This window comes from Erithacus rubecula (assembly GCF_903797595.1).
Source record: "Erithacus rubecula genome assembly, chromosome: 6".
Taxonomy (NCBI): Eukaryota; Metazoa; Chordata; class Aves; order Passeriformes; family Muscicapidae; genus Erithacus; species Erithacus rubecula.
Genome location: NC_136688.1, coordinates 45,606,019 through 45,623,159, shown reverse-complemented (window position 1 = coordinate 45,623,159; position 17,141 = coordinate 45,606,019). Strand labels below are relative to the sequence as shown.

General features: G+C 42.4%; 1 protein-coding gene across 4 annotated transcripts in view; it reads left to right on the top strand.

Moving 5' to 3' along the window:
* Positions 1–5,693: 5,693 nt before the first annotated feature.
* ITPK1 (inositol-tetrakisphosphate 1-kinase) overlaps positions 5,694–17,141 on the top strand; it is a 137,538-nt gene continuing 126,090 nt past the window's right edge. The window contains exons 1-2 of one of the 4 annotated variants that reach the window (XM_079308139.1): positions 5,694–5,810; positions 6,438–6,616. In XM_079308139.1, coding sequence (XP_079164265.1) covers positions 6,522–6,616 — 95 coding nt within the window. In that variant the 5' untranslated portion in view covers positions 5,694–5,810; positions 6,438–6,521. Of the gene's footprint in view, positions 5,811–5,954; positions 6,009–6,039; positions 6,319–6,437; positions 6,617–17,141 lie in introns of those variants that run through there. The other 3 variants (XM_079308140.1, XM_079308137.1, XM_079308138.1) reach the window with 3 other exon arrangements.

Below are 17,141 nucleotides of genomic sequence, written 5' to 3'. Positions count from 1 at the left end.
AGTTGATTTATTCCAGCTCTTTTTGCTTATAGTGGTTTGGCTTGGGTTTTTTCCCCTTTTTCCTTTTACTCTACAGCTGATTAGCTCCTGTTTTCTATACCTTGTCTTCTGAATTTCTAGTTCTTTCCTACATGACCTTTTTCTTCCAGAAGGGCTGCACGTAGTAGGAGGCAGAAATGGAATGTTACAGGACAGAGTGTTGGTAATGTGGAGGAGATGTATATGTATAGTTTATTATTTGGATATGAGACTGATATGTGAGCAAGAAGGGGAAAAAAGCCTCTTTTGGTTATTGAGTGTGGGAATTAGATAATGTTTTGAAATGCACTCTGAGTGGGAAAGAACCAAAGATGAGGGATGACTGGTGGAGCAAGACAGGTTATATTCCTGCCTCTAGGAAAGTAGTAAGTAGGAATCTAGTCAGTGCACCAGTGGTGATTAAGTATGAAAGGTTTGTGAGTACAAGAACAGCACCTGACTCAAAGCAGGGCTTTCCCAGCTGTGCCTCTAGATTATCACCCAGGAGCATCTTTAGTTAACTTCAGGATAGTTGTGTCATGTCCAAAAGAGCTTTTGTCTGTCCAAGGGAAGCTCATTTTGGTTAGCATTGGGTTGTTTCCAGAAGCTTCTCTACATCTTGTTGAGGCAGCTTGAGTTTCATCTGTGTGTCAGTGGCAAAAATGTGGTTTGTCCTTCTCCAACATGCTCATGTGCTGGGGATACTGTCAGATGGATTTGGTTTGTTTGTTTGTTTTCTTTAATACACTCAAGTTGGTTGGCTTTGGAATACTGCTGACATGGGCTTCGGAAATTCTTTTCTGCATGTATTCTTTTTGCATTTGTAAGACTATACATTGTGGTAGCTTTTGGAAAAGATAGAAATTGCTGCCCTTCCCAGAGAGGAAAGCCAGTCTCTCCTGATGGGACTGTACAAAATCAGCAAGCACAATGGCCTGTGAACTATTGGTGAACTTTTAAGGAAGCATTTAAGCAAAACAGGAAAAGGGTCCTCAATCACTGCAGCCATGAGCATGAAAAGAAAGTGCAAGTGATGGTGTGGCCCACACCGGACTTGTATCTTTCCTGTTTTCTCAGTTTTAGCAGTTTAAAATGTTTAGCTGTAATCCCAAACAACTGATGGAATGGAGAACCACTGGAATAAAGACATGTTCTTTAGGTCACCTTGAACATGTTCCCAACAGGAGAAACAAAGACAGATGTATGCCAGCAAAATATGGGACAATAGTGGTAGGATGATATGTCCAGGTCACTTTAGATGAATTTATATAAATGAGTTATGTGTCCATGTCAGTCTGATTTACATTCATTATATTAAAAATATCTACATTATTTAAAAAAAAAATTACAGCAGTGCAAAATTTGTGGTAAGATGGTTCATTTTGCTGTACACATGCTCCCAAAATTGTTACAGGCACTTAAAACCACCTGATTGAAAAATCATGAATAGCCATAAGCAGAATAACTCTCTTACCATGAAACTGTAGGTAGAGAAAACCTCACTGCTGGATAAATCCTAATCCAGGTCTCAATCCAAACCTTAATAAACTGGGAGGTCACCCAAATTCTTCAGAGAATAATCTTTCAGGATTTCCTTACACATAAAGTTTGAATAATTTTAACTATGCTGAAGCAATCACCTAAGTATATATCTCTATGTGTCTGTATTGAAAGAGTTTGCATGAGCATTATTTCCATGGAATTGATTGCCATAGTAAAAGGCAAGAGAGCTGCAGTAATGTAGCTGTGCATCTGTGTCCACAGTTGGATTTTGACTAGCAGAAGTTACTCAGTTTGAAAAAATCTGCTCCTACTGACATAATTATACTGGCACAGGATTTTGTCATCCTTTGTCTCAGCCACGTAGGGTTTTTGTGGCTTTAAATTCTTTATTCACTGATGAAATGCTTTCCTTGGCTTATGAGCTTATACAGAGTCTGTCCCCAACATGCTGCATGACAAGCAAGCAAACTTGGCACCAGACCTTTTCTTACTTTGCTGCAGCATTTACATTCATCAGAGTTCAGGAAAGAAAACTTCTTGACCTGTATATAAAGTAAGATGTACCTTCTCATAAAGGTGATTTCCTTGCAGTTTCAAAAACCCCATAGTTATACTGGTTTGGTAGCTGGAGCAGAAGAGTTTGCTGTGCTCTCAGTGTGACAGACAGCCATCTAAGCAGTACTCCATTGAGGCTGATGTGAGCTCAGGAATCCTTGAATGGCCCTGCATGGGATGGTCATCTGCCAGGCATCATTACTCTCCTTTAGAAGGTTTTTGAGCTCTTCTAGCTGAATTCCTTCTTCTGATCTCTAAAAGATCAGAAATACCAGTGAGCCTCAGGCAGTACTCATTAATCCTTCTTTATAAAATCAGAATTCTGAAACATAAACTTCATAAGTTGTCAGGTGAGTGAGGGAGTAGAGGTGAACCATCCCTATCCCTCCTGCTGCTGTGAAGTGGGATTGCCACCAAAAGAGGCAGTTTGATGCCTTCTTTGGCTTCTTTTTTCCAACCTCTTCACTGCATTCACTGCCTCTATGAACAGGTAGGAAAAGGAATGGTGATCCAGGTTTAGGCTAAGACTTATATACTGTTGTCAGTTTTCTGGTTTTGTTTAAATCCTTCTCAGTTCCTGGCTCCCTTATTCTGTTCTTGCACAGCCATATAAGCACATCGACTGTTGTGAAGGTGTGGCAGAAAGTAAGAACAAGTGGCAGTGTTTGGAGAGACTGGCTTTGAACAGCAACACCTGATTTAGCTGACTGTGCAATGACTGTCTGATTTCCAGCTGGCAAGGCCTGTTCTGTGCCATCTCCGTGGGCACCTAGTCCTTCAGATCAGAGCAGCTGGGCATCATCAGGTGCTAGAAGGGGTCCCTCCTGGGAGCTGTGACCAGAACCCCACAATGGGCAGGTGTTATGTGGACCTTGGTGAGGGATAGCCATAGCACATTTGAATTCAGGCATCAGAAATGAGCTTTCACCCTCAAGACTAACTTTCACTGATAAATCGTTTAAAAGCTACTGGCCAAGAGTACATTCAGAGAAGTTTCCAGACAATAAATTATAGAAATAAATTATAGAAACTCAGCTTCTGTCACACACATCCTCTGGTGAACCACTGTGGAAAGAAGTCCTATGTGTCCTTTTGATGAATCTTGCAATGATGAATCAATTGTAGATGTAGCAGAGACCTGAGGAAATGGCAGCTCACCATGCCTCTCATATATTTCTCTCTGGCTGCCTCACTGGTGAGGACAAGTTCCACATGATGTGCAGCACCTGGACTACTCTTTGAGTCTCTCTCAGGGCCCAGAAGCTGCCATGCAGCACATGCAGAGTTTTCCTTGTGTTCTTTCCTACCTACAGCATCATTCCAGCAATGCTGTGTTAGCACAGGATCTGACTTGGTGTTTGACTGGTAAAAAGGAAGACCTGTTCTGGTACAGAAGACTCAGCCCACCCTCCTGCCCATCCACAGCATAGTAACAACTCTCCTGTAATAATAAAAAATGCAAATAAAAGTAAAAACCCTAAACTGCAGGCAATGTAAATCACTTCACCACCTCTCTGCTCATTGCAAGAGATTCTATCGTGACTTCTGCCAGATGCTGAAAAAATAATTCAAAAAATACTGAGAAAATATACTTTGGTAAGTAATTAAGTGGAGATATCTCATATTATTCTGAAATGAATTTTCATGGAATTTCACTAACTTGTGCCACACTGCAAGTATCCAGTCTTGTCAGAGCCCCTGTATTTGTTGAAAGGTTTAGAAGACAAGGTGTGAGAGGTTCCAGCTAAACAAGGGAAACCTGCTTTGGCCTGTAGCTGAAGCCAAGATGAAGAGGAAGATAGTTCTGATTGCCAGAGGGCTCAAGATTCTAATCAATCCTCACCCTTTTAATTAGCATGAAGCAGCTCATGAGCTGCAGCTTACAGGTTTGGGCCACAGAAAGTCACAGGAATAGTCAGCTTGCCCCTGATGAGGAATTGCATAAACATTACCCTGGGGCTTCCTGTGGTCGCAGGTTTGGCATTGCCTGAACAAGCTCTGCAATGTAAACAGAGGATTGTAATTTATTTAGCAACATTGTATAGCAAGATGCACTGCAGTGGCACATTGGGTGAAATATTTTTCCCATATCTGCAGTTGTTCAAGGGTTAAGATTCAAAAAGTGAATGAAGGCATTTACCAGCTTTCTCCTTCCTAAGATTGAACCTGGTCTTTGGTATATGTCATTATGGTTTGTCTATATGGGAGCAAAGCAAATTCCTCCTTTTTAGTGCATGTACTTCATTTCCATAGGAGCTAGGAATGTTCAACACATCTAAAAACCTGCTCTCCTGCATCTGGAAAAAAGTACATAAATATTTGTCCCTGCAGACTGTGTTTTAGATTGGTCTGAAGCCATTACATTTCTTTAAGAAAAAACATTCAGAAAGAAATAATTCAGGAACTTGGCTTCAATAATTTCATGTTTCAATACATTCATATTCCATTCTGATAAAAATATAAACTTTGTGCTTAATATACTGATGCAAATTTTAATAAAGTCTAAAATAAGTCCAGTGATATGATAGCTGAAATAAAGCACTGATGTTGGCAAAATGAAACACTTCATAACAAGAAACCCAAGTCAATTTGTTTCAGGATTCTTATATTAATTTGATAATGTTTGATAAAGTATTGTATTTTTGAGTTATAAATTTTTCCAAAATTACCATGCTCCCATAAAATGTTTAAATATCAGTGAAACATTCTGCAGCAGGAATCATGCTATCAAAATACATTTGCTAATTCTAATTACATTAATTAGTAAACTGTGAAAAAATGTGTGATTATGATTAAGATAAAGTGCTCTGTAAAACAAAGGTTAGAACATATCAGTGGCAAATAAGATGAAGGAGGAAAAGAAAGACATTTATTCCTCAAAACAATCACAAAAAAGAAGAAAAAACACAATGATATAAATTTTCACAAACCATTGGTATGAGCTGTTTGCAGGTGTTTCCATTCTTTGCCTATTTTCCAATATACCCTTGGGTCAAGATGACTGCACTGTTCATGTGAGCAATGACAGGAATGTAAAATGCTTTCTACCAACTCCCTAAATCAATTACCCCTTTCATATTTCTTAAGGCTTTCACCCTTCTTTCCTTCATATGGAGACTTCTACCATTTTCCCAATACTCTGCTGGAGTTATAAAACCGCATTTGTTGTGGCACAGTGAGTCAGCAGAACTCGCTGAGCAGTTCCCACTGCACAGGGCTCCAGGGCTGGTTCACAGAAAGCGTCATCATAGAAGCATCATCTGCACCTCAGCTCAGGATTGCAGGTGCTGCAATCCAACCCCTCTGTGAAGGACATCGTTATTGTAAAGTCCATGCTTTCCATTCACGGAGAGACAGAGAAAAATGTTCAGGCTGAAATTGTGATCGTTTCAGATGAAGGGGAAAAACAAAAACAGGGAAATGATACTTTGCTGTTAGACAGCATAGTAATTCAGACTGAAACATTCTTCCTCTGAAAAGCACAGAAAGCCTGCCTCAGTATTTAGGGATGCACAACCAAAAAATTAGAATGTCAGTCCATTTTCTGCCTCCTGCAAAAAAAAGTTACATATGAGATAGCTAATTATTGCAAAGTCTGTTTAATGCCTACAGATACTTGCAAATGCTGGAAGAAGGAAGATTCTTGATTTTGCATGAAGACTGATGTTTACTTGGAACCTGTTTCCTATGAAAGGTGTACTGACTAACTACTTTTAGTAGCAGGAATAGTAAAGGTAAGTATCGTGTAGAACTGTTCTTCCCTAGGAAACCAGAATGCACGGTGCAGCCACGGGCCACGCCCCCGGGCCCCTGAAAGAGGCGCTGTCTCTTTAAGGCGGCGGCGCGGGCGCCCCCTGGCGGCGGCGGCGCGGAGGCCGCCGGGCCCCGGGTGCTGCGGCGGGGCGGGAGCGGCCCGGTGCCCGCCCCGCGAGGTGGGTGGGAGCGGAGCGGAGCGGGGCCGAGGGGACGGCCCGGAGGAGGAGGAAGTGGAGGCGTCTGTGAATAGCGGGCAAATGGGGAGCTGAGCCGCTGCAGCAGCAGCAGCAGCAGCAGCAGCAGCACCGCGGCCGCGCAGCAGCAGCAGCGGCGGCGGCGGGCACGGAGGCGAGCTCGGCGGGGTCCGTGCGTGCGGGCGCTGCGGGCGTGCCGCGGGGCTGGGCGGCGGCGTGGTGCCTGCTCGGCTGGGCGCTCCGGGGCTGGTGCGGGGAGCGGCTGCTCTGTGCCTCGCCGAGCTGCCGCCGGGTGCGGGAAAGGGCCTCTCGGGGCTGCCGCTTGCCGGGGGCTGCGCCTGGCGGGGCGGGCGGGGGGCAGCGCCCGCCGCGGGGAACTGGCTGATCCTCCTTTCTCTGCTTCTCTTGCAGCCGTCGCTTGGCAGGAGCCGAGTGCGAGCGGCAGCCGCGCTGCCCCGCCGCCCCGGACTGGTCCCCTGCTCGCGGGGCGGCACCATGCAGACCTTCCTGAAGGGGAAGCGGGTGGGATACTGGCTGAGCGAGAAGAAGATCAGGAAACTGAATTTCCAGGCCTTCGCCGAGCTGTGCCGGTAAGGAGGCGGCCCTCGCCGCGGGGAGCGCCGGGGCAGCGGCGGCCCCGGGATGGGGCTGGGGCCGCTCCGCGCTCGGTGGTGGCCCGCGCAGCGCTCGGGCGTACCGCACTCGGTGCCCGGCTCGGCGCAGCCGGCTCTGCCCGCGGGACCGGGGCCGCAGGGTTCGCGGTGCCCCGGGCACCCCGCCCGCTGCCGCCGGGCCGGGCTGAGCGCTCCTGCCTCCCGCTCACCTGGGCGCTGCCGGCCGCTCCGGGGAAACACCGCCCGGGATGGGGCAGCGAGGGCCGGGCACAGCCCCTCGGTACCGCCCGCCTGGGTGCGTTTCTGCCCCCAGCTTCCCGAGAGGTCTCTGGTAATCCCGTGGAAATGGAGTGATTTGAGACCTTCGCGGATCCTCTTTCGAAGCCGAGTTATTGTTAAGAAGTGTCAAACGTTTGGGAATAACTTTCCTTCAAGTTATATGAAAACACGTAGAATTAGGGTCTACAAACCCCTGAGTAAGCTTGTATTCATTTGGGATGTGAATGAGACATCTGAAGATGGTATAACTGACGTCTACTTTGTCTGTCCCAGAGGTAAAGGTTAGTTTGATAAGCTGTAATTAGACTTTATCTGAATAGCTTAGAGGATATTTTTTTTGCGGCATATTACACAATTTTATTATTTAATTGGGAGTTTAAACTCCATGTGGGTCCAAGGTCTTGTGGCACATGCATTGCAGATTCTGGTACTGAATAACAGCATTTTCTTACTTCATTCTAATACTAAGTTTATAACAAGGATACTAAATCAGTTTTGATATTTGAAAAATATGCTGCAAACCCTGCAGAATATATTGTATGAGACTTCAAATATACTTCATTTAAAGCATGTCATGCTAAAGACACCAGTCCCTGTGAAATTTCTGTTGGCAGCATTTGCTTCTTTCTGTAAAGATGAAGGAAACAGAACAGAAAACTGTTTCAAGAAACTGACAAACTTTTACATCAGCTTTTGTACTTGTTGTTCTGTATCTCCTCTGTTGAGTATAGAAAGGGTTACAAGTTCTGGTTTAATGTCTAATTTCATGTGGTTCTCCAAGCAAAATTCTTGTTGATGAATAATGCTAAGTTTTGCCCCTGTGTGAGATTTTAGGTTAGTTTTTGTGATGTTCAAAAATATGCTTTTACTGCTATTAGGCATATAAAAATGTAATTTTTAGGGCCTTGAGGTTTGGTATAGGCTGTTTTTCGTGTCTGGAAACTACAGTGAATCTCAGAAAATCCATTAAAAACTTCTTGGTATTATGTACTGTACATTGTTATATTTGGCAGTCTCCAAAATTGACTTTTTCTCCTCCATTGTCCTTGTTTCTCTTTTTGACTGAGTGCTTTGCTTCCTTTCTCTCTACCTTAGAAATTCCTTACACTTGTGTTACATAACATGGACCTACAATTTCTTTGTGTACTGTACAAACTTATTAATAGTTTTGGGTCATCATGCTGCTGTGAAAATTGATCCCAAAGTGTCTCTTTCTACACTTTACTAATTTCTTGGTGAAAATTAGGCTACCTCATCCTATATAGGCGAAGCTCAATTTGAATAGCATTTACAGATGCTGGATAGAGATGGCTGTTCATACATGCTTTGATACTTTAAAAAGCATTATTAGCATTTATGTACAGGCAGAGTTAAATGTTTGGTTTAAGTATCAGTACAGTCATTGGAGCACATTCTGCTGTTATCTTGGATGCTCTATTTTCATTCTTAGCAACTTCTGCAGATACCAAAGAGAAGCTGCATTCGTTCAGGCAAAGATTTCAAGTATTTTGTGGATAATATCTACTAGATAACTTGTGTGCTTATCAGCTTTTTTTTTTTTTTTTTTCTGTAGAAGTCGTGCCAAACTTACCATACATCTTACTAGAAATCTTGTGTATGGTAAAAGACAAGCATACTCATTCCTGTAAAGTGATTCATGTGTTAGAGTGGACTATGTATGTCTGTCTACTCTATGTGCTTTATGGTGACTGCTACTTGGAATTTATTTGCCTGTTGCCTAGGGATATACTTTCTGTATCACTACAAAGTTCAGATTTGTTTGTGTGAGATTGTAATGAAGCAGTTATATACTCCAGGAAAGTAAGAGAAGCATCCTAAGGAACTCATTAAGCATGCTGGGTTTATATCAGGGGAATTACTAGAATGAGGAAAATCTTTATTTCTTTACAGTTTGCAAGAGCAGCCACTTCTTGTGCAAAGCATTGACATCCTAAAGAAGTCATGGACATACATTTCCAAATCTGTTCAACACATTCTCTGAGAGAGAGACTCTAAGTGCTCGACTGCTTTCTTAAGCGTGACTCCAGATTTTAGGTTAGATTGTCTGAGCTGAGACATGAGCCAGTGTGAATGGACCAGACTCTAAGGTGTAGCTTTGGGGTGTAGGCAGTCCTGGCTTCAGCTTTCTGCTCCACTAATACTGGGCAGGAGCCTTAAATACTTTCCTCATGTTTGTATCCATCTTGAAACTTTCTGTATGGCTGACAAGACAGCTGTTCTGCCTGAACATTGTGTCTTGGGCTTTTTACGTTTTCTTTTTATCCACAAGGGAATCTTCCTGTTATCAAAGGCCTTTGAGTTCACCTGCACATTTGGTCCTCACTGTGAAAGACTAGGTATGTCCTACCTGAACTGTATTCTATGTAGAGCATAACTTTGTAGAAATACAGGTAGTGCCTGTGGTTGTATCTACCTTCACACTTACAGCCCAGACAAGTGATCCCAAATTTTTGAGTTACACCCAGTGCAGTTGTTAATGCTTCTACATCTCTTTGAGGGTTCTGAGCAGTGATGAGCAAAAAGATAGTGTGTTTTCACATGCCTGTTGTAGAGAGTCAGTGGTTTCTGAATGGTGCTTTAAGAGCTGTTGACCTGGAGGATAGAGCACTTGGTCTGTCATCTGGGAAGCCTGGTTTCAAACCAGTAGCTCATGTCTCTCAAGGGAGACAAAGCCTGAAGATGGGCCAAGCTCACTCTGATCCTCTGGCTGAACCTGCTACTGTATATAGAGAGGATTAGCTCCCCAGTGCCAGGTTAGTCATTCTCCCTGCTATGTCTGAAGCACTATGGCGAGGGCATTCCTTTGGGATGAGGTGTCCTCAGTTCTGGTCTGTTTCCTGAGGTGGTTTTTGGTTTTGCCCAGCAACTCTTTTCTGTATAAACTGCTTCGTAAGCTGAGATTGGAGCAAGACTTCTCTGTTCTGTTCCACGCATCAGTACAGTTTCAGTGGTGAGAAGAGAGTTTCTGTCTCAGCCTCGTTGATATGAAGGCATTACTGTTAAGAGTTGTGATATGGGGTTGAGCTCTTGTGTGGAACAGGACACTGGTACATGTTTCTTATATTGTGAATTTATTAGGCAATTTACTGCTATTGCCAAGTTATCTTGTGCTTTTAATAAAGCTGCTAGAACACTGTGCTTTGTGTTGCACTTGGAATTATCTGTATTCTAGCATATATGCTGCAGCTGCAGTTCCCTGAGTGTAGGGTCCTTGCAGGATTGCAGTGTGCAAATGTCTGGTTGGTGCATCTCAAATAGACTTTCTTTATGTTCTGCTCCTCTAAGGTGGCACAGTCTCGGAGCTTTGGGTTGCTGTCTGTTATCAAAACATAGAATATCTATGCCCTGCTGAAAAGTAAAGCAAGGTTTCTAGGCATTCCTAAAAGAGAATTTAAGAGCCTGTGATATAAGTGTAGTTTAAATGTTGTCATGAGTCCTTGCTGCTGCTGAAAGGAACAGTTCCTCCTTTTTCTAGGTGCTTGGTCTCATCTTCTGTCTCAGGCTGGGTTTAATGGTTATGTAGTTGGCAAAGACTCTCAATCCAATCAGTTCCATGCTCATCACATTGACCTTGGAATGGCTGTCACTGTGGAGGTGCATTAGCACTAATATGAGGTTAGGGAAATGGAGATGCCACACTCCATTATAGAGATGAGAGAGCTGTTGTGTGAATGTCAGATGGTGGTGAGGACTCCTGGATGCCCATGTAATAGTTCTGTAAAATATGCGTGCTGCCGGGTCTCTGTGGATGTTGTGAATGAAAAGACTTCTGTTCATGCCATATGACGAGTTGCATATGTGTGTAAAAATGCATATATCTACTCAGAAAATGAGTTGTGTGTGTTTGGCACCAGTTAAGATTAGTGATGTGCAGCCATTACAAATGTTTCTTTTCTAAAAGTCTCCATTTCCATGGTAGTTGTTCTGCTTGTCAGCTGTTACTATGGTCTCTTCTGAGAGCTCTGGAGATATGAGGCAGTAAGGTCACAGCAATATGAATAAGTTATAGTAATGTGAAGTGAAATGTGCTTCATCCAAGAGGAGATAATTTAAAGTCATCCAATTCTGAATGATAAGCTACTTCTCAGTTATTTTGGACAAAAGCATTCATATGTGCAGCTTGTAAGTTTGCATGGTAGTGTGGTAGCTTTTCTGTGTAGCTATATACATTAAAAGTCAGAATTTCCTTTTAATGGCATGTAGAAAACAAATAGAAAAGGAGCTGAAGAATTGCCTGAAAACCTAATTCATGTTATAGTAAATCTTACAATTTGACTGATAGAAGAGGGGCTTGAAGGATTTTGTTTTTTTTTTTTTTGTTTTGTTTTGTTTGTTTTGTTTTTCAAAAAACAGGGTGAGGACATTCTCTAGACATGCTAATAAACTCAAATTCTGCCCACAGAAGGCAATGGAAACAAGCTAATTGAGTTATGCCTTCTAGTAAAGTCCATTTGTCTTGATTTTTAGTGAGCAAGCCAAATTGTCATCTTGTCTCATTGCCAGATCATCTGTGACAAACTGATAGCATCCCTTGACCCACAGGAAGCTGAGCTGTCTTGGTCCAGTTTGGATTCCCAGGTGCTATGCACTGGTGAAGACGTTTGAAACTTGAGGCCATATTCTTGAATTGTGGCCTGCATCAATTCAGCAGGCCTGGGGTTTAGCACTTCAGGACTTTGGGTATGTAGTTCCAACAGAGCATCCATCACCTGTGCTGAAGACCATTTTGTTATGACAGGTCACTGTGATGTGTTGCTTTGTTGGGTTCTTTTCACTGAGTTATGATGATGATATTTTGAGGCTGATACCAGGTCAATCTGCTGAACATAGCTACCAAAGATTTATTTTTTTCCCCTACCAAAATATTAATATGCCTAATTTAAATTTCAGTGTAGCTTGAACTTGTTTGGATTCTTATTCCTTTAGGCTAAACTGATTCTTCAGCTTCTGTCCATTTAATTTTTGCAATGTATCTATCTAGTAATCTACCATAAAATGGTAAGCACTGTTGTCGGTGCTGTAGATCTGTATGGTTCTGGTTTTCTCATCCAAACTTTGTGGTCTCTTGTGTGCCATGGCCTGTGCACAAGTATGTAAACATGAGTTTTGAAACAGATTTAAGAATAATGCTGGTTTGGGGGTATTAAATTGATCTGTTTCTTTATATAGAGGGCAGGAAGTATATTACATATTTTTTCCAGGAAGAACTCGGGGGATTTTCTTTAACCCCAATTCCCCACAAAAAAACCTAAATACTACTTTTGTTAAATATCTGGCTTGTGCCAGTTAGCTTTTACAACCTTAAAATCCATAAAAATAAAATGTATGTGTGTTGATCAATAGCTCCCTTTGTTGGCTGTGTTAGTCTGCAATACTATATCATGAGAAGTAACTGGGGGCTAGATGGGTGGGTAAGTTTCTTTGATATCAATTCTTAACAAAGACAACTGCCTAATAGTAGAAATTATACTAAGCTATGAAAAAGTGTTGAAGGTAGTAGCAAAGAAGGGTGGAGGAGAAGCTCACTCTGTTTCTGGATTCCTGCTCCTTCTTCCTGTAACACATAGAGACTTTGTGTCCCAGAAGAGCTGGATATGTGTGCATTTTCTTAATCTCTGGGATCACCTACTGACAGGCATTCTTCTCACACAAAGCTGACGGTGTTATGCTTGCAGGATCAATCCATGGGAACACAGCACAGCTGCTGGACAACAGCAGTGACTGTAACAATCACCCTTTCATAGTGACTGGGTTTTGTGGTCTAGCAATCATTCACCTCAGGTTCAGGAAGTTTGCGTCTTCCTTATGGCACATCCCTTTACCACAACCTGTTGGAACTGATACGCAGCAAAGAACAATAAGCCTGGTCAGGTGGCAGCTTTTCCAAGAAAGATCTGCATTTTTTTGCAGATCACAGGCTGCATACAAATTGACAGCATTGCCAAAAATGCCCTAAAGAACTCCAAGCAAATGTCATCTTGGGGTGCATAAATTGGAACAGAGCCTGCAAGGCACATGAAGTAATGTCTCCATTCTGCACAGCACTGATAACACTGCTACTGCAGTAGCCTCACCTACTGCCTTTGGGCTGGGGCACAGCATTTCAGGGAAAAGGTCTGTCAGCTGGGAAGTGCCCAAAAGAGAGAAGTGAGAATAATTGGAGGTTTTGTAAATACAGAGTACTGTACTGTGCTTTTCAGCCTAAAGAAGAGACTAGAGACAATCTTCACCGTAAAAAGCTGTTTTAGAAAGGAAAAAAAACCAACACGTGGTCTCCCCTCTTCTGCCAAGCATATTCCCCAGTTCAGGTAGAAAAAAAAATAGTGGCCTTCAACTTAGCCAAGGAGGGATGATAGCTAAGTGTAAAAATGCTGTAATTGTCCAGGTAGCCAGTGGAACTTTTCTTGAGACCTCTACAACCACCTTGGACAAATATGCTGGAAATGATACAGGCCTCTGGTGCTGTTTCAGAGCAGAGATGTTGACCTCTCGTGAGGTCACTGCTGTCCCTGTTTTGCTTCAATCTGTAATAGTGCAGAAGGTACCTTAGAAACCATTCTTAGTGTGCATTAAGTAGCTTGAAGTCCCTTTACTAATTTAGGAGCCATGACTTGGGAAGTCTAAGCATGCAGTCTAAATGTGTGCAGATCTCTTGAATATAGAGGGTCAGTGTGAGTGGAGTGTCAGAGATGAAAGTATTTCCTCTTAGTGTGCTGCACCTGGGAATTGATAGCATATCTCCTGGTATTGACCAGATAATGTACTATTCATCTCAACAGTTGACACTTCTTGGTGAGGTGACTTTCTTGAACTTGTTCCAAAGAAAGAAGGAAGCAGTGCATGTGAAACATGCTAAAATAAGTGTGATAATAGATAAAATAAGCACCTGGGCTGGTCACATCTGTGGCACAGTGTTATATAACAAATCCTCTCTTGTCTGGTTATCTTCCGTTTTCTCATTTTTTAATTCAGTGTTCAGTCCTTGAAACAATGGCTTGTTTTGTACTGATGGAATTTAACTTTACTCAGAAGGAGTTATATGTTTTATATGATCAAGGAGGAAGCTGCTGATACTTTCATACTGTCCAAATACTATGGAAATGATAGTTAGCATTCTGTCTGCTGAGAGAAACCCTATTTGCAGGAAAACCATTGCTCTTAAGGAATGGCTTTCAATATGACTGAGTTTCACTGAAGGAGGTGTCCTTTATTTCTAAGCAGAATGTCCCTATTTGTAGTTCTTTCTTCCCAGCTTCAGTGCTTGGGCTAATTTGACTGGGATGTGATTGCCACTTATGTAAAGTAATTCCTGTGAATTGGGAAAGCAGAAGTCTGCTCTTTCCCACAGCCAAGGTATTACCTCTGCAGGCAGCAGGGTGTGTACCCACAGTGAGAGGTTGCTCTGAGGGCTCTCAAGGCTCTGATCTGTAGAGTGGAGAAAATCATGTTTCCAGATCTAATGGGACTTCTAGGAAAGTAATTGACGGAGCCAGGCACAGGACTTGGAAGCAGGTTCAGTTCATATTGAGTTGCTTAATCTTCACCCCTCTCATGCCAGTTAGTGAAGATTTGTAACATGTCTTGTAACATTCTGCTGAGTCAATTTCCCTTGCTTGGAAGAATTTGGAGTTGTTCCTTCCTCCTCAGAAACAGGCTTATTTTTGCTCTTCATTCTACCACTCACAGACTTTTCTTCCTTCTTGTCAAAAAGGCATCTTTGGTTCTTTTCCTTTGTAACACAGTGGTTCTGGATGTCCAGTCTGGGTCCCTAGGCACTGCTTCCTGAAACTGAATTCTCCATAGTGCCACTGGCAAAGAAGGAAAAATAAGTGAATGAGACATGTCTGTAGCAAAATACAGAATACTAAATCTTGAGCTATGAAGTCATGATACTCCTGCCTGTCATTCTGAAGCCTCATGGTTAGCTCATCAGACTACCAGAAACATTCACAGATATTGAGTGTTTTCCCTCAGAGAGCAGTAATGAGCTAAAAAAAACAGTGTTACAGGAGACCCAGTTTGAGTTGAATGTTTTGGCCATAAGCAACATCAATGTCTTTTTCTGAAATCTATATGTTTTAACATGCTGGTGACTCTTTGTACTTTCTGTAATTTTCTCCCTGTTGTTAGGTGTGGATAAATACATGTAATACTGCAATGTGTTTTATTACAGCAGGAAGAAATAGTTCAGAGGATTCTCTGGAAACCAGGCCCTGGGCACTGGGTGTTGTAGTGCTTGGTAATGACTCTTGCCTGCCTAACCTTGATAAAGTTATCTTCATGTTGGGGTTGGGGCAGCTGGTTAATAGCTGATAGAACAAGGGATGTCTGAGATGATTAATGGTGCTGGAAGGAAATGATACCGTAAAGGTTCACTTACAAAATGCCACACCTAGCAGCCCCCAGTGCTGCAGTCCTTTCTCTCTGCCATTCTGAAATTACTTTTTTCAATTGGTTAAAAATATTGGTGGGATGACTAGACTTATTTCTTATGTCATCACCCTACTTTCCCTACAAGGATGTTAACTGTCATCATTTGTACAGGTGGGTTGTGAAATGCTGTCTGCTTCAGCAGTATGGTATGTTTTAATGAGTCAAGCAGTGACCACTTAAACCCAATAGGCTATGTGTGTTTCAAGAAGAAACCTGGTTATTTCCTTTTAGTTAAAATACAAGCCACAGAGATGAATGTAAATACAGAACATTGTTGTTCTTTAGTTCTATGTGCATGTCATGCAGCTGCACGTAGATGCCGTTTGTTCCAGAACATGCTGTTCCTTTGATTACAAAATCTTGTCTCAGTTTTGGGGAATTTACAGGCTGAGGATCCAGCCCCCTCTGCTTGCTGTCACTGGAGTTTGGTACCAGTGCAGATGGAATGGGCTCTCCTTGCTGCTGTTTGAAGGATGAGAGGCTGATAAGGGTGCTTCCACCCAAGCTCTACCTGTATGTTTTGCTTTGTAACAGAGCCTGTAATTGCTTGGAGCTGTTTGGGGTGACAGGCCAGCTGAAGAGTGTGAGGACAGCCAAACAGACCTGAACCCAGCCAGCCAGGACCTGAAGGGATAGTTACAGCAGATGCTTAGGGAAAGTATGAGGCACAGAACAAACGTGTTCACCTTCTCCTTGGCAGACCCTCTTCTGTCAGTCACTTCTAGAGACTTTGGTGGCAGCAGTTGTGTCCATGGTATCACATTTAGCAGCCACAGATGGATCTGCTCCACATAAACCTTTTAGTGCGTTTTTGAGCTCACTTTCATTTCTGCCATTACAGGAACATAGGGAGATTATTGGCATTTGTTGGCAATTCTCTAGTTTGGCTGCAGGTAAAAACATTAACAAATACAAAGTTGCATTTTCTGTATTGTGTTTTTTTTTTTTTTTAAATTGGGTTTTGGTTTTAGTGTGTTTGCTTTTTAAGCCTATAAAGGCATAGATATTACTTATTTTTAAGTGTATGTGGAGGTATTCATTTTAAAAAAACACCCTGGCTTTTGAATAATTAAAAAAAAATCTTGGTCAAGTTGTCTTGCAAAGTTCAGACATCAAAAGTTCTTCCCCCAAAAGAAAATACTTTCCTGCTAAAAATAAAAAGCTTCTAGAAGCGGGAGGAGGAACTAAGATTTGGTACAGTTTAGAAGCCATATTCTAACTTAATTTAGTGCATGGTAATCTGTTACTTGAAACCAACAGTGGAGGGGTTTGTGGAACCTAAAAGCCTCTTGTAACTGCAGAGAGGAGTGTCCAGATCCTCCTTTGCTGCCTGATGTGGTTAAGTGCTAACATAGCAGAGGGGCGCTCTCAGAAAGTGAAGCACTGTGTTAGTACTGCAATAGACACAAACCCTGTCTCTTCTAGCATTTAAGCCAAATGTGCAATTCCTTTTTTAAATACAATCTGCACCTGACTTTCATCTTCTATGGAGAGCATTGAGTTTTTCTGTCTTCCTGTTGATTTTTTTTTCTTTCAGTTAGCATTGCCTTTCTCTGGTCTCAAGTATGACTTTAAGAGTTGCTTCAACTCTACATTCTTTTACTCCACTGTCTAAAATGGATTTTCTTTGCCAGTCAGTCTTTAAGCACAGATGTATAAAGCACTCAGCCCAGCCTCATTGTTTTAGTTTGCTGTCTGAAACAGGTATACACTGGTAATGTTTGAGTCACGATGTTTCCAGCATGTGTGGCTTTAACATAAGTGTCCT